General features: G+C 35.2%; 3 protein-coding genes and 1 long non-coding RNA gene across 5 annotated transcripts; 1 reads left to right on the top strand and 3 right to left on the bottom strand.

The window, feature by feature from the left end:
- Positions 1-111: 111 nt before the first annotated feature.
- LOC143624217 (uncharacterized) lies at positions 112-3,180 on the bottom strand. The gene is made up of 2 exons (XM_077094933.1): positions 563-3,180; positions 112-491 (listed from the first exon to the last, which is right to left on the bottom strand). The coding sequence occupies exons 1-2, from the start codon at positions 3,165-3,167 to the stop codon at positions 112-114; spliced, it is 2,985 nt and encodes a 994-aa protein (XP_076951048.1). The 5' UTR covers positions 3,168-3,180.
- Positions 3,181-9,543: 6,363 nt separating this feature from the next.
- Positions 9,544-12,852, bottom strand: LOC143624136 (uncharacterized). 2 transcript variants are annotated; one of them, XR_013152045.1, is made up of 4 exons: positions 12,284-12,852; positions 12,071-12,160; positions 10,297-10,518; positions 9,544-10,201 (listed from the first exon to the last, which is right to left on the bottom strand). It is a non-coding gene; the product is annotated as an uncharacterized LOC143624136 (long non-coding RNA). The 2 variants fall into 2 exon arrangements; XR_013152044.1 differs by having other exon boundaries at positions 9,544-10,518.
- Positions 12,853-15,508: 2,656 nt separating this feature from the next.
- Positions 15,509-16,353, top strand: LOC143624216 (uncharacterized). The gene is made up of 3 exons (XM_077094932.1): positions 15,509-15,599; positions 15,880-15,949; positions 16,032-16,353. Exons 1-3 carry the CDS (start codon positions 15,532-15,534, stop codon positions 16,203-16,205), a joined length of 312 nt encoding a protein of 103 aa, XP_076951047.1. The 5' UTR covers positions 15,509-15,531; the 3' UTR covers positions 16,206-16,353.
- LOC143624215 (uncharacterized) lies at positions 16,282-19,518 on the bottom strand. Its single transcript, XM_077094931.1, has 2 exons — positions 16,825-19,518; positions 16,282-16,763 (listed from the first exon to the last, which is right to left on the bottom strand). The coding sequence occupies exons 1-2, from the start codon at positions 19,427-19,429 to the stop codon at positions 16,384-16,386; spliced, it is 2,985 nt and encodes a 994-aa protein (XP_076951046.1). The 5' UTR covers positions 19,430-19,518; the 3' UTR covers positions 16,282-16,383.
- Positions 19,519-21,714: the final 2,196 nt, after the last annotated feature.

Genomic DNA, 21,714 nt, shown 5'->3' with positions numbered 1-21,714 from the left:
AATAACCGAATAACCGAAAACCGATTGGTTGGTATTCTAAAATAACCGATAGCTTAGGTTTAGGTTTGGGTTTTACCCAATAACCGAACGAACCGTGCTCACCCCTATATATTACATATTTTCGACCATGAGAAGGGGAATATTATCCGCCACATTACCGACATTCTGCCCATTCCCAGTTGCCATGCGGCACCGCAGCAGTATCTGACACACCTCCTTCATGGAGGGCCTATTGGTTGGCAGTTTACTGGTACACCACAGCCCCAGTTTAAACACACTAGCCATCTCACTCAAGTAAACTGGATCCTTCAACTCATTGTCTAAAACATCTACTATTGGCGCACCACGTAGACCGTGTTGCCAAGCCCATTCCGCTAGTGATGAATGCTCCTTTCCATTGCTGGATTCTTTCCCGGTTGTCAATTCTAACAAGATCACTCCAAAGCTGTACACATCTATCTTCTCGTTTACTTTAATCGTGTAAGCGTATTCTGAAAAACAATTATATGTTTATATAATGTAAGCGAATGAAAAGTATAATGTGAAACAGCGTTAAACATACCTGGAGCCATATAACCGAATGAACCAGCCACGGTTGACATTGTGTTAAGCTCACTTTCTTTAGCTAAGATCCGGGCTAACCCAAAATCAGCTATCTTGGCATTGAAGTCACTATCTAAAAGCACGTTACTTGATTTCACATCACGGTGAATCACCCCAGGTGAACAATCGTGGTGCATGTAACTCAACCCTTGAGCTGCCCCTAATGCTATATGCAACCGTTTAGGCCAGTCGAGCACTACATGGCGAACAGAGCCGTTGAGCCCACGGCTCGATGGAGCTTGCTTTCGGTGCAGCCAACGGTCCAAACTTTGGTTTTCTAAATACTCATACACAAGGAGCTTTGAATTGTCACACGAAATGCAACCCATAAGTTTAACTATGTTTGAGTGACGAATCGTGCTTAATATCTCGACTTCTGCTAAGAACTCTTTTTCATGGCGTTGATCTAAGTCTCTTTTGGTTGAAATCTTCTTAACCGCCACAAACTCACCTGATCGGTTTACAGCTATCCGGTACACCTTCCCAGACCCACCATGGCCGATCACGTTATTTTCTGTTAATCGAGGCAAGATCAAGGTTTCCGTGAAGTTTAATTTCGTGAATGAAGTGAACCTCCAGTTTGAATCCAAAACGTACTTTCTTCTCCGATACCAAACAATAACATATCGAGTGATTAGCACTGTTAAAAGCAATAATATCACTGCTATAAATGCAATCATCACCACAAACTTCGTTGAAATCTTGCTAGATGATCTGGTTCGGGATCTGCAAGGTTTAAGCCCTAATGACGGGTTATCTGAACAAAGACCCGGGTTGTTCAAGAAGCTTCTATCAAAGGCTCCAATATTAAGCTGACTTGGTATGATTCCATTTAGATTGTTATTTGAAAGATCAAGAAAAACGAGACGTCTGCCAAGTTGACTCGGTATTTGACCCGAAAGATCATTGCTTGACAAATCCAATATTGTGAGACTTTCTAGAAACCCGAGACTACCTGGAATCTGACCGGTGAGTTGGTTTGTGCTAAGGTTTAAAGCACTGAGTGACCTCCACGAAACTATAGTTACCGGTAATTCACCCGTGAATCGGTTTCCATCAAGCAATAAAGTTTCTAAATATGGAATTGCTGTTAATTCTTGCGGAAGTACACCATCAAGTAAATTATTACTTGCTTCGAAAACCCTCAAACTTGTCCAAGAAGATACCCCAGTTGGAATCTGACCCGTAAATCGGTTATTACTGATTTTGAGGGTCGATAATTTTGGCGCCAATTTTTTTGGCAGCTCACCGGAAAAGGAGTTATCATTCATTATCATTGTATCTAACAAAGAAACCTTCCACAACTCACCCGGGATTGCTCCGGAAAATATGTTTCCGGAAACATGAAAACGCTTCAAACTTTTACAGTTTTCTAGGGTTTTCGGTATCTCGCCTGAAAGACCGTTATCGAAAACAATCAAGCCTATAAGCTTCCCGTTGTTGCACAAGTTTTCGGGTAAGTTCCCGGTGAACCGGTTTTGGTTAACCTCGAATATATCCAGATTAGAGTACATTCCAAAGTCGGGGGGTAACGGACCCGATAAATTATTTTCAAAAATTCTAATATTTCGCAAGCTCGGCAAGCGACCGATACTTAATGGAATCTCACCGGATAACTGATTGAACATGAGGCTCAAGTTGGTTAAACTCGTTAGTTTACCGAACCCAACTGGGATTTGGCCGGTCAACTTGTTTGCTGATAGATCAATTATCTTCATGTTCATTGCTTCAATTGAATCTGGAATCTCGCCTGTTAGATCAGTGCTGTAGAGATAAACTTCTGTTAAGTTTTTTAACGTGAACAGATCACTCGGTATCGATCCGCTTATGTGATTCTGAGACAAATCGAGCAGCTCAAGTGCAATCATACCCGACAAGTTCCCGGGTATTTCACCAATCAAATTCGCTTCCGCCATGTAAAGTCTTCTAAGCTTCTTTAACTGACTAAAACTTGGTGGGAGTCTTGATGGTTTGAAGTCATTAAAGGACAAGTCTAATAATTCAAGATCGGTTAAATAACCGATTTCTTCGGAGAAACTACCGTTGAAGAGATTCTTTTGTAGTACAAGTGATGTAAGCTTTGATAGTTGCGAAATGCTGACTGGAATGTCACCAGTGAAGTTATTGTTAAAGAGGTTGAGGTACCGTAGCTCAGGGGATAACAGTGATATGTCGTCCGGGAGACTGCCCACAAAGTAGTTTTGAGAAAGGTCAAGGTGCTGCAGATTGGTGCAGCTGTAGAGAGCGGTTGGGAAGTCTCCGGTGAAGTAGTTGGAATTCAGATTAAGGTATGTTAAGTTTTTGAGGTCACAGATGAACGGAGGAACCGTCCCGTGTATCTGTTTATCTTTCATGGTGATTCCAGTGATGGTGGTTGCGGTACATGTGATCTCCGACCAGGTGCAGGGGTTGGAGGATTGGTTCCAGTGGCTGAGTGAGGGTGGATTGGACCAGAAGCGTTTAAGGTTGAGAAGGATGGTTTGGTCATTTTGGGGTTGTGAAATTACATCAAAGGGTAGGAGGAAGAGGAGGATGAGAAGAGGGAACAGGGGTAGTATTGGCATATTGGTTGTGACAGTACACGGTGGGCTGGTGGATGGTGGTTGATTATGGAGGTGATTTCAGAGTCTAGGTGTGAAGCAGTATCAAACCAAAATATCAGTTGATTGATTCAGTTTTGGCGGGTTTATTTGACTATTATAATAGAGGAAATTTACAAAATTGGTCCATATATATACTTTTTTTTATAAGGACCTTGAACTGTTTTTTTTTTTTTTTTTCTAGTTTTTTTGCTCTTTCGCATTTTTAGTAATTTTTCTGTAGTTTTGATCGTTATCAATTTTCTTACAGTAAAGTAAACATGGTAAACTTTGTAACTAAAGTAGGTTTTGGGTTACTCAAATTTAAATTATAGAAATTAAATAACATGAATTATGGAAAATAACGGCTATTTTGGGTTAGTAATTTGCAGTTGGGCACCTATTACATATTGTAGAATCCAAAATACAGTTTGCTGTGGAAATTTCAAAGTCAACAAGTCTAAAAAGTAAGCAAGTAGGCCACTTCTTGTGTTATCAATCATCATCAACAATGACGTGTCGCAAGTTTCACGTTTTTCACCATGGCCGTAATGTTATTTGATTTTTTAAGTTTACCTTAATTTTGTTAAAACAACATCTATGAGGCATTTCGATGGTATCGGCAAATAAAAGTTGTAAAAGTTATAAAAATAAGAACTTTAAATTTGATATGATAATATAGAGCTGTGCTAAACGTATTATCACACATCTTCTTTTTTATGTTTTGCTTTCTGTACTCGTACATATCTGTATACATGCTATACACAAGCATATAGAGGTATGTATATTTGGCCAAAGCCAATAATATGATACTGTGTGTATCTTGAAAGACTACGACTTAAGTCAAGAGCTAAGATAGATATCATCATTTGATACCCGCCTTGCGTTTACCGAACATCACAACGATGACCTATCAAAAGCCATCTTCTACCATCTAGACGACTTAAAATCCTCCAATTTTCACCTAGAGAAATATCAAAAAGTTTGGTCAACCTAACGTGCATCGGTCTAATTAAGTTTGTGACAATTCACGATTGTTACTTTGTGTTTGTTTACAGAGGGTTATGAGTGTCATACCACTGCAAACGAAGGTTTGAAGATTTTATCTTTTACTAATTATTAAACATGTTGTGGTGATAAGGTGGTGGTAAAAAGCTAGCAATGAGTACAAGTGTAGGAAAATAAGGGAATTTAGTTGGAAGTTGCCTACATGCCTAATGAGAAGCAACTTCTGAGAATTTCAACAATATTATTTATTAAAACTATCTTCTAGAACGTTAAGTATTATTCTGATTACACATGTGACAAATAATACTTGCAAGACGGGCAAAAGGCAAATTAGTTTTTTTTTTAATCTAGTCTTTAATATGATTCAAAATGGTGTTAGGTGCTTTTGGTGACTATGTATAATGTAAACAGTGTTATATGGTCTTTAATATGATTCAAACTTCGAATACGTTCATATAAGAATTTGGTGAAAAGTGTATGCATACACACAGATGCAATATTTAGTGCAGTCTTTGTAGCTGTTTTGTTCAGTCCAATGACCAAATTGCAACCTTGTTTCGCAGCCATAAAAGCCCACCAAATCGCAGCCTTTAATTACTTAACTTGAAACCCGAATCAAACTCGAGAACCATAAAACCTGAATCTAGAATGGTCCAGTTATCAGGTTATATTTCCGACTCTGATTCATAATATTTAATGAAGTCTTCCCTTTCAAGTTATAACAAATCATCATTTTATGTTTTTTAATCATTTATTTGTTGATATCATGCTTGTCTTCTGATTGGATTTTAGATTTGTTTTTCTATTGCTTAGGCTGTTTAGTTGCAATGAACACCGAGGATTCATCCAAGAAAAGTGCTCGTCCTGAATTGGTCAAGTTAAATTCAGCATTTAAACTGGCACACTTTAAAAGTTTTTAGTGCGACAGTTGTTTATGATCATTGCAATACATCATCATTTGTTGTTTTCTTGTACAGGCTGAAAATTGGGTTAGTAACATGACTTGAACCGATGATAATGAACCAACTAAACTTGTCTTAGAGGCCGACCTCCACCGACACACCACAGCTGAACGCTTAGAAATACTGAAATATAGATAGTATAAATGTTACAAACGTCCCCTTAAGATTCGATTAATTTTTATTATGTGTACTGGCTTGGAATAGGTGTGGCTGGTGTGATGGTTCCTCGTCAACCAAAAGTTGGTTGTCAAACGATCCCGTTGAAAGAAGGACACGGGCCCGGTTAGATGCAGGGAAAAGAAAGTATTTTAAAATTGAGGATGGAATCGCACCCGACTGCAAATATGATGGAGCGAGTGATGAGGATGAACCTGAAAGCAGAACTAAAGCATTTGTATTGATTTAAGTTTCTTCATTATCTTTTCAACATTTTATTTTAACACATTTGTGTTTGTATTAAATGGTTGTAAAACGCCCACACACAAAACTGGTTTGGGTCTCAGTTTTTCATTACAAATGTGTGAGTTTTAATAAACCAAAATAGGTAGCATTTGGATCTATGGATTCACCTATATGGCCACCTGCAAATGAAGGAGATGGATGTGCCGGGAATTTGACCGTATTTAGATATAAATATATATATATATATATATAATATATATAAACGAAGATATAAAAATCCTACGTGTCGCGATGTGGTCGCTCCCCATTTTTTTGGAGCCACCAGATTTGCTTGATTTTTAAATGGAGGCTTCTCATGCATTTGACCCGAATTCATGGGTATGGGTCTTACCAAACCCAAATATTCCTTAAACGGGTTATAAAATCTCCTTAAATTAAAAATTATTCTCACCAAATTGTTGATGTAAAAATCCTATAAAATAGGATATATTAAAAATTAATATCTTATTTATTTAAAAAAGATATATCTATAATATATATAAACGAAAACAGAAAAATCTTACGTGTCGCGATGTGGTTGCTCCCCATTTTTTTGGAGTCACCATATTTGCTTGATTTTTAAATGGAGGATTCTCATGCATTTGACCCGTAATACACTTAAATGGGTGGGTCAGAACACCTCCCTAATCCTTTCTCTGTTCTGGCACCGAACCTCTCAGCCACCCTAACACCCCAAATTAACAAAACCCTAGACCTCAATTCCGGCCAGAACTACTACTCTCATCAATTTGGTGATAACAGAGAAATAGCAATTTGACAATTTGTGTTTTTTGTACAGAGAATTTGTTCATTACAATTATTTGGATCATTGGATCTTATATGATTTCTGTGAGTGGTGTGTACAGTTAGGTTCGGTTATTAGTGAAACCGAAGCCATTAGTTAATTGATTTTATTAACCATTCGGTTTTCGATTAGTTTGTTGGCTTTTGGTTCGGTTCGGTTAATAACCAAAACCAAACTTAACCCTTTACCTTAATTTTAGTCATATTGAAAGAAAATTAAAGTCTGATTGTGATTTTTGGTAAGCACTTGGGATTGAGTTGGCCATTTGTTGATCCAAATACAAAAATGACACAATCTCGTTAGAGATCATATTTATATTTTTGTTTTATATTACATGCTATATGAAATAGCTGCATAAATTAGGTTTTTTTTTGTTTGATGTTATTTGGTTGCAGTTTATTCAAACAAAACTAGCTGAAAAAGTGGATTATTGATTCATTGAACACATAACAGGTTATGCTTCCATGGAAGCTTTGATTCAAGGTATGTTACTTTACTTTGCAAAATATGTATTTCTAAACGCAAATTAGCACGTTTACAGTAAAGTAGTTGGTTAAGGTGGTACATGGCAGAATCGTTCGCACACAGAGTCACAATTTACTGTATAGTGTGCGCGATTAAAATAACCAATTATACCAGATCATGTACTATTGAAAGTAATATATGGAAGTGTAAATGCAAGCGATGTAAAGTGTATGGGCTATAGATGGATTATGCGACCTTATTAATAAGTCTTGCAGTTGTAAAACTAATTAAAATGAGAAAAATAATAATAACTTTAAACTATAAAAAGGTGCAGGGATTTTATTAAGTTTTGAAAGTTAATGGAATCTTGATATGTTGTAGTCTCGTCTTATTGGCATTGGAGTTGTTTATTATATAATATTAATATTTTATAGTTGTTTTTTGTTTATGAATTAGAAACTGAATTCCAGATTAACAACATTTACTTTTCACCACCGAGTTTATTATACCAGGCTACTGGGTCTAAAGTCCTCGTATAAGAAAATGGTAAATTGATAAATGAATATTGAAAAGACCAAATTTGTTCCTGATTGTGACTAATTGGTTATGTTTTAGTTCCTACAAGTTATGAAATGTAACTTTAGGGCTTTGTTAGTCAAACTCAAAAGCACTGGTTCTTTTTGTGAGTCAAATTTTGTCAAAAAAAAAAGTATGTTTTTTTAATAGATTAATTGTGTACCATAGAGTTTGTTATATGGGTCGTGTTAGCAGGCACCTGAACATGGCACGAGTTTTTATAGGTTGACATGAACATGACACGAAAGTTGGTTTCATATGTGTTTTTTTAACATTATAGGCGGTAAAAAATTGATAGAGATGCAAGAAATTTGACCCAAAAAGTGGGAAAGGTTCAATCTTTTTTGTTGGAATGGCATTCAAAAGTCCAAAAAGAATCAGTGAAGCAAGTGGAAAGTGGGCATCGCAGGGTACATTTGAGGATTTTGGAGTGATAACGGGCCAAAATTTGGGACCGAATTGAAGAGGAAGTGCACCTCCAAACATTGAAGGATCATTTGCAACAATTGGAAACTTAATGTCTAGACATAGAGCTGTTGCAAATGCTGCTGACTTGCTGAGTCTAAAGAACAGATTCAGGTCGACCCACCTTATAAATTAACTCCTGTGTTAATATACCTATAGGTTACTTTTGACTCCACCCGTGATTGAATCTTTTGGATGGGAATATGTATTCTACATGTTTGGCATGTTTGGAATTGTGCGGTAAGGTAACAAGATTTTGTCTTAAATTAAGTTTTTTTAGCGAATGTTGATTAATTTGTTTAGCTTTAAATTTTAAGCTTTTTAGGGGTTTAGTTTGTCACAGAAGACCAACCTCGGACTCGACACTATCCGACCAACAAATTTCTTTTGTTGTTGTTTTGACCCGTTACCCAACCTGTTTGACCCACCAATTCAAATAATATTTGAAAAGGTGGAATCAAATATTTATTCATTGTAGAGTCTTAAATTTTTCATGTAGTCGTAATAACTCAATACTTAAATTATTAAAATTAACTTCTATCAACATTAGTGATTTATTCAAAGGTATTAAAATAATGGTTTTTTTTTTAAATATTCGAGTTGGTCGTGCGTGCGCTTAACTTTAAACGAACAAACCGAATATGCTTCGTTTATGTTCATTTGGTTTATTTACAGGCCTATTCCAAAGAATATGTTTAAATTTAGTTGGATTGAAGATATTTTATTCGTGTGATTTTGTTATCGATTAAAATAGTGTCACGAACTACAAAACCAACAAGCCATCCACCACCATGTAACACATAAATACATCCGTCAAACAATAAATTTTATAGTTTATATAAATAAATTTTACTCAACAAAATGAAATTTCATAATACCAAAAGTTAATTGGAGGAAATTGGGACTATATACCATTAGTGGCTATTCGACTAGGAATCAATCCAACCAACTATAAACCTACATATTTCAATTGAAATAGCTCAAACGTTAAAAAATATACAAGTAACAAACTAATATACACGTAATAAATCAAAACAAAACTCCGTTAAAAAATAAAACAAAACATTACAAAAATAAAATAGAAAAACAATTAAAAACAAAACCTAAGTAAACCCCCGTACCACGGGGGGTTAAAAGCTAGTATATATATAAACGAAGACATGAAAATCCTACGTGTCGCGATGTGGTCGCTCCCCCTTTTTTTGGAGTCACCAGATTTGCTTGATTTTTAAATGGAGGTTTCTCATGCATTTGACCCGAATTCATGGGTATGGGTCTTACCAAACCCAGATATTCCTTAAACGGGTTATAACATCTTACTAAATAAAAAATTATTCTCACCAAATTATTGATGTAAAAATCCTATAAAATAGGATATACTAAAAATTAATATCTTATTTATTTTAAAAAAGATATATATATATATATATATATATATATATATTGTTTAAATTAAAAAACCAATTTTATAGTAAAAAAAAGTAAACGGGTCATGGGTCTCGTCAAACCATAAGAATATTATTAACTTTCATACAATAAACAAAATATAAATTCAAAAAATAAATAAATATTAGAACAAACAATATAAAACAACCCCATAATACGGGGGATAAAAACTAATATATATATATATATATATATATACTAGTATGAGTGCCCGCGCGTTGCGGCGGGGAAGCAACAGGAATTCGATATTTAGGGCTTTGGGTCGGTGTTGGGTCAAAATGGGTTTAGGAGTGTGTTTGGGTTAAAATGAGACTCTTAAAAAATCAACTTGGTTCAGATCAAAACAAGTGGGCTAGAATGCGCGTCGGGTCAAAATGTGTTCAAATTAAACGGCGTTCGAGTGAAAATGAGTTCAAGTCAAAATGGTCCACCTTAAGAAAACATTTTGTGATCATAGGAGACAGGGACGGTAGTTATGATTTTCTTTCATTAAGAAAATAAATCATGATACAATCATTGCAAACATTACATTTAGTGAATAATAGCAAAAGAAAATGCAACTCGTTATGGCAAGTTTGGGTATTATAACGTTAACAATAGTTTGCTTATTTACCAAAGAGCATATCAAATATCAAGGTTCTTTATGTAAAATACTTAATAATTGCATATAACGAAGTGCAGGCCAACTATCTCCTAACAACTTCCATCATTGTAGCTCGTAACACCCCAGCTGCGTCATCATTGATAAATCTTCATGTGTAAGCATACTCCAGAAGCAAAATGTACCATTTGATACCTACCCAGTTGACCAGGAAAGCAAGTTTAATCCCGCAAACAAAGTAAAGTCAATCCTGCAAAAGTTAATTGAATTACTGACAATACTATTTTCAATTTCAATTATATATCATAGAATATTTTGTAGTAGTCACTTTATGCGATAACTTACGACTTCATATTCAGGTCTATGGCTATAGCTGGATTAGCATGAGCAATATCAAAAGCCATTTTCAAACTACGATTCTTGTTTATGTGGCAAATATGAAAATAAGATTATATGAAAACATGAAGAAATTAAAAATGTACAGACAAAATCAAAAGGCAATAGTAACCAAACCTGGAGCAAAACGAATGAGTTAAGAAGTCTACTTGCATAATTGCCTCCATGAAACTGCAAGAAACCAGACATTAGTGTAAATGACAATCATTTTTCAAAATTTTAACCACTTCACTAAACTAAAAACAAAAACCTAAAACACAAACATTTATAATTTAATATTTAAGACATACAACTTCCACTTGACTTAAACAAGCAAAGTATCAAGAAAATAAACATTTTGACTTCACCATGCTTATCATCAAAAGGGGTGGGATAAGGTGGAGAACCTTTTTTTTTCTTTTTTTTTTCTAAAACGACTAATGTTAACCCGATTCCATTTATGCCAAACCCAATTTTACCCCACCAGATTGATACTTTTTATCCCTAGTGACAAAACTTTAAAAAAATTGTTAAAAATTGAAGTTGTATGGTTTTAACCAACCACAACATTTCATTTCTATTATCAAAACAAAAGTCTATGTTGTTACTTACTACCCACAGCTTTTACATTCATCAAGATTCAAGAATCAGCCAACCAACCAACCTACCTCTAAAAAAAATTAATAATAATAATAATAATAAGATTGCATTGATCAATCAGTAGCCATACACATATCTGTCTTTCCAAGATCTGCAACCAGAGGCTTCAAACTGCTTACATCCTCATCTTCTGTTAAAAAGTATGTTAGGAACAGAAGCGTTGATATATCAGGTTTCTTGTACAATGCATCTTTTAGGAATACGAAATCCCCTTCGTTCCCTCATACCTATAATAAACCAATATAACAAGCAAAATGTGAGCATAATAAGTTGATAAAATATATAGATCCAAATCAAGAATCATACTTGGCCTCTAACCCAAATCGAGTTCCTTGCAGGGTTTATCTTGTATACCCACACATTTTTAACAGTCCTTTGCATCCCTCCCATACGACCGGACATCTTTTTACCTTTGAATACCTGATTCAGAAAATCAGATCCTCCAAAATGAATGTTGTAAGAAACACAAAGAAATTAACTAACGGAAAATGAGCACACATATTTTTCAACCCCACACACTCTTGTTCACATTTACTTTTAATTGGTTTTTAGCTCAGTTATGTTTGATCGTTTATGTTCAGTGATGTTCGTTCATTCACATTCGTGAATCGCTCTTTTATATTGTTAACGAACGAACACTTAAAACGTTCATTTTCTTAACGATCAAACACATACTAGTAAACCCGTTCGTTTAATTTGTTCCGTTAAAGTTAAACGAACGAACACAAACATGAGTACATTCATGTTAGTTCATGTTCATTTATAGGCCTGTGTGAAGCATCTGACATGTCTTTTTGATAGTTTGTTTTAAATACATATCACAAAACATATTTGTTTAACTTTGTAAATAGATGAATATTTTTAGGGTTTTTTTTTTTCACAAAAGAACTTCTTGAATATGCAGCATCTGAAGTGGCTGCTGGCATGGCATCAATCAGTGTGACATCAGCAATGTATAAATAAAATAAGTTAAAACGAAGGTTGTTGCTAAAATCACTAATAAATTGTAAATTGGTGACTATTTTGTGCAGTTTCCCTCAACTGAACTATGTTCAACAATATTCATTTACCTATATTCATTTACCTTGCACATTGACTGAATAGTGCAGCTTGTAGTTATTAATGGATGAAGATGGTGCAGCCATATGAAAAACAACTTCAGCCCCTTCACAAACTACAATATCAAAAAATCACACAAGTTAGTTGATAATATGTAAATAATAAAGTCTTAAAAACCTCACAAATAAATGGTTAAAAGCTCGGTAAATCTCACAACAACTTAATTTAACTAACTGACCTTTGAATACTTGAGATTTGTCACAGAGGTCCATAGAGACGTACTGAGCACGACCTAACCGTAAGGCTTGACCGAGGTTTTTCCCTTGCCCCACTAACTTGACGCCAACATCTTGAGCATCTTTTTTTTAATTTTCACTATCCAAAACAATATTGTCAACAAGCTTCTCTATTATAAATACCAGTTTTGCAACTTCAACAGGTTTCTTCTATTCATCACCTACAAATGTAATTATAACTCGTTCAAGCCCGATTAACAACTCAAAACAACTCGTTCACCTTTTCAAACCTTTTAATTTCATTGATGGTTTCGTCTATTCCCCCCATCAGTGTTCACTATCCAAGGCTTATTTTAAAAGGTTTGAGTGCAGATCTTTGGGATGGGACAATATGGTAATTTAATCCTGCAAACTATTTACACTGTCAACACAGTTTTTTAATAGGGTGAGAATCATAAGCCTAATAAGATGTAATGAAAGCTAACAAATTTTATCAAATATGAAAATAATAATTTACCATGGCCCTTCTAGAATGCATTGCTTTTCTTTGATGACTTTAAACGAACCATAAAGAAATACTTACTAAGAGTTGTGCTTGTTACTTCTATTCACAATATCCAAAGCAACATAAACAAATCACAACAAAATAGTAAGAGCATTATTTAAAACGGAACCATTTTGGAGTAAAATGCATGTTGGGTGACTTTAACTCGCTTGATTTATAGGTAGCTAAAGTTTGATTGAAGTAATTAGTTATTGTTTATTTCATGTTATCTTTTTATATAAATAACGTCAACTACAAGTATTGCAAATGAGAACACTAAAATGTAAAAAATCAAATATAAACCAATCAAACTATGACAACATCATTATTTTAAAGGATAAACCCATAACTCCATAAGTGGTAAACAAGATCTACGGATGAGTTTTGAAGCTGAGAAGCAAAAAGGTCCAAAATCAGATTTATAATCACTTGTTTAAAACCAACGTCATTCTATTTAAAATACACTTATTTAAATTAGAATTACTTACCTAAGTAATTGAGAAACACAGTTTTATAATTTCTGAAATGAAGACATATATAAAGTTTTAAAATTTGATGGGCAACTTTTTAATGCTTTAATGGTCCGTGACTACTTCATCATAGTAGCACAAGTGTTCATCGAATCGAATAACTAATTTTTAAGTTAATCGAATCGAATAATCCGAATAATTTATTTATTTATTTTGCTAGTATTCGTATTCGAATAAAAGTTGAATTATTTAATTCGAATTTGTATTCGTATTATATGCTATATTCGAAATTCGATTCGTATTTGAAACTCGAATTCGAATCGAATACGAACTGAATTCGAATAAATTCAATTTGATTCAAGTTCACCCATGTTAAACATGTCAAAAATCAAAATCAATCAAAATCATAATTGTTATACACAAATATTAGTTTAAAATTGCTACAACACCATGTGATGATAAGTTCAAAATTAAAATACAAATATTATGAGATAAAAAATAATGATATATGCCATTGGGTTTATTATTTTGTAATGGACATTTGTTATTTATAGATTTGGCCAAACAATAAAATTACACACACACACACACACATATTTGAATTCGAATTTCAAATCGAACCAATCATAAATTCATATTGCATTCGTATTCATTTACTATAATCGAATACGAATCAAACCGACTTCGAATATATTAAAAACAAATTCAAATCGAAGCGAATTTTGAATGCTTCGAATTCGAATCAAATTATGAACACCCCTAATATGTGCTTCTCATAAGAGAGAAAGATGCACATGCAATGGTAAGTTTCATTGTGGTTTCAAACCACAAAGCAAACCCATCCCGACCCATGTGGGTAGATTGCTAAATTACAATTCTTGACAAGCCTTTACCATAAAGAATATATGAATGTTGGAAAACATAAATGTGTAATTAATTATTATTATTACATATAAATACCACCGACTCTTCACCATTTCATTCACTTAAATATTTCATCATTTTTTATTCACTCAAACCCTCAATGACTAACTTCTCAAACGATGATATTCGAATTTCATACCGCCCAACGATTTTGATAACGACATTTTTTCAAACGATAATAACATTCAATATTTCAAAAATCTCATCGAGCAAACAGAAGATGAAGACACAACAACATCATCATCGAGCAACATAATTGGCCAAATGATCATTTAGTTTAAGTTTTCGTATTTTAATTTTTTTGGTTTGAATTGTCGTATTTTATTATTCCGGTTTCTAGTTATGTTATATTTTTAATTTAATGAAATTTTAATTGCGTTTAGTTGTCTATTTATTTTAGATTATAAAAAAAACACAAAATGTTTTAGGATATTTGAGGGTAGATGATGTCGGTGATTTTGTGGTTTGTGGGTACATGAGGGTAAAAATAAGATGGTAGTGCGGGACTGACAGTTGCATAGATAATATCCATGAGTGCCTTTCGCCTCTAATTCCTTTTCACAAGCTTAGCCAAGTTCACTGGAGTGAGAGTTTGCTCGAAGCTTGAGATAAGTCGGTTGGAATTTTGGAGCAAGCTAAAAAGGGAGCCACGATGACACACCAGTTTTACGAAGATGGCTCAGTCTGATATTGCTTGGTTTGCTTAGTTATATTGTTAGGACTTCAAAGAAAGAAAATATTATCATGTGAATTAGACCGAAAGTTCAAACGCTTCAATGAGCTAGATAACTAGTCCAATTTGGCGGGTCATACGAGTTTTTTCTAGGTCATTTATGGTTTCAAAAAATTTATTTTATCCAACATTTGTTAACAGTCTATGAAATGTGTACACCGTAATTTTTGTTTTTTAAAAGGTGAAAAAAAAATATTAATCCAACTCATTAACATTTTAATTGGTTACCGTGTTTTAAAATTCAATTAATACTTCATCTGTATATATATTATATAATTACATTAAAAATGCTATTTTTTCATCATTTTACATAATCACTCCACTCACAGGCAATTTAAAGGAGCGGATACAACATTCTTTATATTTTCTTTTGGCATCTTATCTTTCTTTTCAATATTTTTTTCTTTAAAATCTTTTTAGTTTAAAAAGATACAAACTCTCTTAATTATTTTCTCTCGTCTTCCCTTTCTTTATTTTAATGAAACAGGAAAACACATAATTTTTTCCGCCACTTAAAATAAAACTTGGGGGTTTCGTGTTTTAGAAAACCTCATCGTCTTCGATTTAGGGTTTAATTTGATGGTGAAAACAATGGAGCCTGAAACCAAGAAGAGGAAAACTACTTTCCGTCGTCCGCCTCCTCGCCGGTGCTTACTTACCTTACTAATCTCCTCCTCTTCTTCTTTTATTTTTTAATTTTTAATGTTGAAATCTGATCAATACCTCACTCACGGAGGACTTCTAAATCATAATAATAATAATTACGTGATTGATTGTCATTCCTTTCATATTTTGTTAATTCATATGCTTAAATATTAGCTCAAAATGTACCGCTTTCTGTATACATTGATTTCGAATCTAGCGAGTTGATGATTAGTTGCGCCAATTAAAGGAATCTAAACATCTATTACTCTGACATCCGTTTAGTTCTACTGCAGTTCCTTCACCAACCGAAAAGAACGATCCTTCACTTTCAACCGCAACACCTAAGCCACTGGTATGCATTTTTATTTTAGGAGTTTCGTTATTTTGTAATGATCGGGATTGTTGTAAGTGCTTATATGAATAGTTAATTGTAGGTTAATGTGGCTCAAACGGGAGCCATGGTCGATTTGAGGATTCAACACGCAAAGAATCATGCTATTGCACAGGCTCAACAGGACGCCTCCCAAGCGAATTTCAAAATATTTGATTCCCCGTTTGGGAACTTCCTCGTGCCCGTTGTTCCAACCCGTGCAGAACTTGGTGGATAATCAATCACTCAGGCATGCTACTTACTAATTTATACTTATCTCAGTATAGGGGCGTGAACAAAGTTTTATTACTGTATTAGTACACTATAATGTCAAACTTTATTATTCTTTATCATGAAAAGCTACAAAATTATTGCATATAATTGCACTCTTTATATAGCCTATATATATTACATGTTTAGACATTTTCGAGCATGAGAAGGGGAATATTATCCGCCACATCAGCAACATTCTTCCTGTTCCCGGCTGCCATGCTGCACCGTAGCAGCATCTGACACACCTCCTTCATGGAGGGTCTATTGGTTGGCAGTTTACTGGTACACCACAGCCCGAGTTTAAACACACTAGTCATCTCACTCAAGTAAATCGCATCCTTAAACTCATTGTCTAAAACATCTACTATTGGTGCACCGCTTAGACCATGTTGCCAAGCCCATTCGGCTAGTGATGAATGCTCAGTTCCATTGCTGGCTTCTCTCCCGGTTGTCAATTCTAACAAGATCACTCCAAAGCTGTATACATCTACCTTCTCGTTTACTTTAATCGTGTGAGCATATTCTGCAAGATAAGGTATATGTTATATAGCGTAACAGAATGAAAAGTATAATATGAAACATACCTGGAGCCATGTAACCGAATGAACCAGCTACGGTTGACATTGTGTTGAGCTCACTTTCTTTAGCTAAGATCCGGGCTAACCCGAAGTCGGCTATCTTCGCATTGAAGTCACTATCTAAAAGCACGTTACTTGATTTCACATCACGGTGAATCACCCCAGGTGAACAATCGTGGTGCATGTAACTCAACCCTCGAGCTGCCCCTAATGCTATATGCAACCGTTTAGGCCAGTCGAGCACCACATGGTGAACCGAGCCGTTGAGCCCATGGCTCGATGGAGCTTGCTTTCGGTGCAGCCAACGATCCAAACTTCGGTTTTCTAAATATTCATACACAAGGAGCTTTGAATTGTCACACGAAATGCAACCCATAAGTTTAACTATGTTTGAGTGACGAATCGTGCTTAATATCTCGACTTCTGCTAAGAACTCTTTTTCAAGGCGTTGATCTAAGTCTCTTTTGGTTGAAATCTTCTTAACCGCCACAAACTCACCTGATCGGTTTACAGCTATCTGGTACACCTTCCCGGACCCACCATGGCCGATCACATTATTTTCTGTTAATCGAGGCAAGATCAAGGTTTCCGTGAAGTTTAATTTCGTGAAAGAAGTGAACTTCCAGTTTGAATCCAAACCGTACTTTCTTCTCCGATACCAAACAACAACACATCGAGTCATTATCACCGTTAAAAGCAACAATATCACTGCTATAAGTGCAATCATCGCCACAAACTTAGTTGAAATCTTGCTAGATGATCTGGTTAGGGATCTGCAAGATTTAAGCCCTAGTGACGGGTTATCTGAACAAAGACCCGGGTTGTTCAAGAAGCTTCTCTCAAAGGCTCCATTATTAAGCTGACTTGGTATGATTCCATTTAGATTGTTATCTGAAAGATCAAGAGCAACGAGGCGTCTGCCAAGTTGACTCGGTATTTGCCCGGAAAGATCGTTTCTTGACAAATCTATTATCGTGAGACTTTCTAAAAACCCGAGACCACCCGGGATCTGACCCGTGAGCTGGTTTCTACTAAGGTTAAGAGCAGTGAGTGACCTCCACGAAACTATAGTTACTGGTAATTCACCCGTGAATCGGTTTCCATCGAGCAATAAAGTTTCTAAATTTGGGATTGCTGTTAATTCTTGCGGAATCACACCATTTAGTAAATTATTGCTTGCTTCGAAAACCCTTAAACTTGTCCAGGAAGATACCCCAGTTGGAATCTGACCCGTAAATTGGTTATTACTTATTTTGAGGGTTGATAATTTTGGCGCCAATTCGTTTGGCAGCTCACCGGAAAATGAGTTATCATTCATTATCATTGTATCTAACAAAGAAACCTTCCACAACCCACCCGGGATTGCTCCGGAAAACCTGTTCCCGGAAACATGAAAACGCCTTAAACTGTTACAGTTTTCTAGGGTTTTCGGTATCTCACCTGAAAGAGTGTTATTGAAAACAATCAAGCCTATAAGCTTCCCGTTGTAGCACAAGTTTTCGGGTAAGTTCCCGGTGAACCGGTTTTGGTTAACCTCGAATATATCTAGGTTAGAGTACCTTCCAAAATCAGGCGGTAACGGACCCGATAAATTATTATCAAAAATTCTAATATTTCGCAAGCTTGGCAAGCGGCCGATACTTGATGGAATATCACCCGATAACTGATTGAACATGAGGCTCAAGTTGGTTAAACTCGTTAGTTTCCCGAACCCATTTGGGATTTGACCGGTCAACTTGTTTGCTGAGAGATCAATCATCTTCACGTTCATTGCTTCAATTGAATCTGGAATACCACCCGTTAGATCAGTGCTGTAAAGATAAACTTCTGTCAAGTTTTTTAGCGTGAACAGATCACTCGGTATCGATCCTTTTATGTGATTCTGAGACAAATCGAGCAGCTCAAGTGCGATCATACCCGATAAATTGCCGGGGATTTCCCCAATCAAATTGGCTTCCGCCATGTAAAGGCTTCTAAGCTTCTTCAACTGACTAAAACTTGGTGGGAGTCTTGATGGTGTGAAGTCATTAAACGACAAGTCTAATAATTCAAGTTCGTCTAAATAACTGATTTCTTCTGGGAAACTACCGTTGAAGAGATTTTGTGATAGTTGAAGTGATGTAAGCTTTGATAGTTTTGAAATGCCGACCGGAATGTCCCCGGTGAAGTTATTGTTAAAGAGGTTGAGGTACCGTAGCTCAGGGGATAACCGCGATATGTCGTCTGGGAGACGTCCCACAAAGAAGTTTTGAGAAAGGTCAAGGTGTTGCAGATTGGTGCAGCTGTAGAGAGCGGTCAGAAAGTCTCCGGTGAAGTAGTTGTAGTTGAGATCAAGATATGTCAAGTTTTTGAGGCTGCAAATGAGCGGAGGAACCGTTCCGTGTATTTCCTTATTTGGTACGCTGATTCCGGTGATGGCGGTGGCGGTACATGTGATCTCTGGCCAGTTGCAGGGGTTGGAGGATTGGTTCCAGTGGCTGAGGGTGGATGGGTTGGACCAGAAGCGTTTAAGGTTGAGAAGGGTGGTTTGGTCATTTTGGGGCTGTGAAATTACATCCAAGGGCAGGAGGAAGAGGAGGATGAGAAGAGTGGACAGGGGTAGTATTGGCATATTGGTTTTATGGTACACGGTGGGCTGGTGGTTGATTATGGTGGTGGCATGTAGTCTAAGGTGACTTGAGAGTTGTAGAATTGTGGAAGCAAATTATGGGTTTGACTGATTCAATGTTGGCGGGTTTTTGACATTTATATAGAGGGAATTTACAAGATTGGTCCATATAGTTTTTGTTGTTTTATTGATAAGGACCTTGAACTAGATAAAATACTGTCATTGTTTTAGCTATCAATATGTTATAACAACTAAGTAGGGGTTATTTGAGTTTAATATTCGAATTAGTTTTTGGGGTTATTTGAGTTTAAACACATTGTTTTAGACTTTTAGCTTACCGACTTACTTTTTGAGGTTATTTGAGTTTAATATTCGAATTATAACCCGCATATAGTTCGAATTTGAATATTTGTTTACGTAAACTGAAATAAGAATTCGACTCACATTCAAAAGCTTTAAAACTGAATTTGAGCTCATATTTTGATTCCAGTTTTGATATATTCAAATTGGTTTGAATAATGTTCACTTGTAACTAAAAGTGCAAGTCTAAAGTTACGGTATTTAGGAGCTAGTATATGTAAACAGATGCAATGGCTTTTTGGCCCAATGGCACGGGGGCGTAATTGAGGCTCAAAATCTTTATGACATATTCGAAACCTGACTTGGGGGGTCTAGAGTGGTTGTTGGGTGAGTTAGATCTGGAGCATTAAAATCAGTATGGACAGTTGATATTTCGTCTCACGGAAACTCATCCGGGTACGGGGTAGTTCTATACACTAAAAAAATGTGATGTACACACATTGCAGATCGTAGATTCTGAAGGGTAGAATCTAAAAATAATTTTTCTTTTTAGAAATTTCAAAGTCAACAAGTCTAAAAAGTAAGCAAGTAGGCCATTTCTTGTGTTATCAATCATCATCAACAATGACGTTTAGCAAGATTCACGTTTTTTACCATTGCCGTAATGCTATTTGATTTTGAAGTTTCCCATAATTTTGTTAAAAGAACAGTTATGTGGCCTTTCAATATATCATCAAATAAAAATGATAAAAGTATGTAAATTTGAACTTGTATCAAAAGTGGTTTTATAGCTACCAATTTGTTGATGAGGATTAGTCGGACTAAAGCTCAGAAACATCACGTCTTGTAAAACACAACATGGTGGAAATTCATCATTCATATAGACATTACAAGATGAAACAAATGCCTTTTACAAATGTTTGTTCAATCAGACAAACCTCAACTATATCTTATGACATGACTCTGGTAAGCCTAAAGTTACGTCTTTGAATATGGGGTTTTGCTTAACGTATCTTACCTCATCTTTTTTTAGCTTATTGTGCTCATATTCTTTCTACCACATCAATCATTTCAAATCACTCTTATACATATATGCTATGTCTTACTTAGTATACACGCTGTTATATGCATGCATACTAGAGGCACAACAAGCATACATGGATGTGTGTATTTAACCAAAGCCAATAATATGATACTGTGTGTATCTTGAAATTGAAAGATTATGGATAGAGTCAAGAGCTAAGATAGATATCATCATTTGATACGCACCTTCCATTTACCTAACGTCACAACGATGGCCTATCCAAAGTCATCGATTTGATGATTTCAAGAGAAATATCAAAAAGTCTGGTCAACCAAACGTGCATCGGTCTAATTCTGCGATGATTAACTGTTATTACTTCCATTATTGCTACTTTGTGTTTATAGAGGGTTTTGAGCATCAATGCACCATACCACTGCAAACTAAGGTTTGAAGATTAAATTAGTATATTATTAAACACTAGATGGGTGCCCGCGACATGCAGCGGGTGTTTGAACACAGACCCTGTTAATCACGTAACAAATATGAGTGTTTATGGTTCGGTTAAAACCTTAAAATCGTTTAAACCGGTCATTGGTTTGACTTCTTTTTTTCTTTTTTTTTTTTACTTTAGTTGGTCGGTTTCAAATTTTCAAAACATAGTGAACGGTTGTTTCGCGGTTCATACTGGAAACCGGCCATATGAAACCAGACCAGACTGTAAATGTTTAATATATTTTAATTTTTTTTATTATTAATTATTAGATATGTTTTGTTGTATATATTAGTTATAGTTAAAATGTAACTGAATATAATCTTTTTAATACAAATAACTTGGCTATACAACTTTAAATTAACCTAATTGCAGTATGATTCTGTTTGTAATATTTGTTGTTATTATTTCACGTCCTAGGTTTTCCATTAATGTTTACCATTTATGTGCTTAAAATTATCATTTTTTTCATTT

The sequence above is a fragment of the Bidens hawaiensis genome, unplaced genomic scaffold (assembly GCF_021521415.1).
Source record: "Bidens hawaiensis isolate Kalapana, Puna unplaced genomic scaffold, B.hawaiensis_p1.1 tig00003698_1, whole genome shotgun sequence".
NCBI lineage: Eukaryota > Viridiplantae > Streptophyta > Magnoliopsida > Asterales > Asteraceae > Bidens > Bidens hawaiensis.
Note: the sequence above shows the minus strand (reverse complement) of the source record. Positions and strands in the feature narration are given on the sequence as shown.

Coding starts and splice junctions, on each gene's coding strand:
- LOC143624216 (XM_077094932.1), top strand. CDS start 15,532: ATGGTGAAAACAATGGAGCCTGAAACCAAGAAGAGGAAAACTACTTTC. Junction 15,600..15,879: donor CGTCGTCCGCCTCCTCGCCG/GTGCTTACTTAC, acceptor ACATCCGTTTAG/TTCTACTGCAGTTCCTTCAC. Junction 15,950..16,031: donor CCGCAACACCTAAGCCACTG/GTATGCATTTTT, acceptor AGTTAATTGTAG/GTTAATGTGGCTCAAACGGG.
- LOC143624217 (XM_077094933.1), bottom strand. CDS start 3,167: ATGCCAATACTACCCCTGTTCCCTCTTCTCATCCTCCTCTTCCTCCTA. Junction 492..562: donor ATTCGGTTATATGGCTCCAG/GTATGTTTAACG, acceptor ATTGTTTTTCAG/AATACGCTTACACGATTAAA.
- LOC143624215 (XM_077094931.1), bottom strand. CDS start 19,429: ATGCCAATACTACCCCTGTCCACTCTTCTCATCCTCCTCTTCCTCCTG. Junction 16,764..16,824: donor ATTCGGTTACATGGCTCCAG/GTATGTTTCATA, acceptor CTTATCTTGCAG/AATATGCTCACACGATTAAA.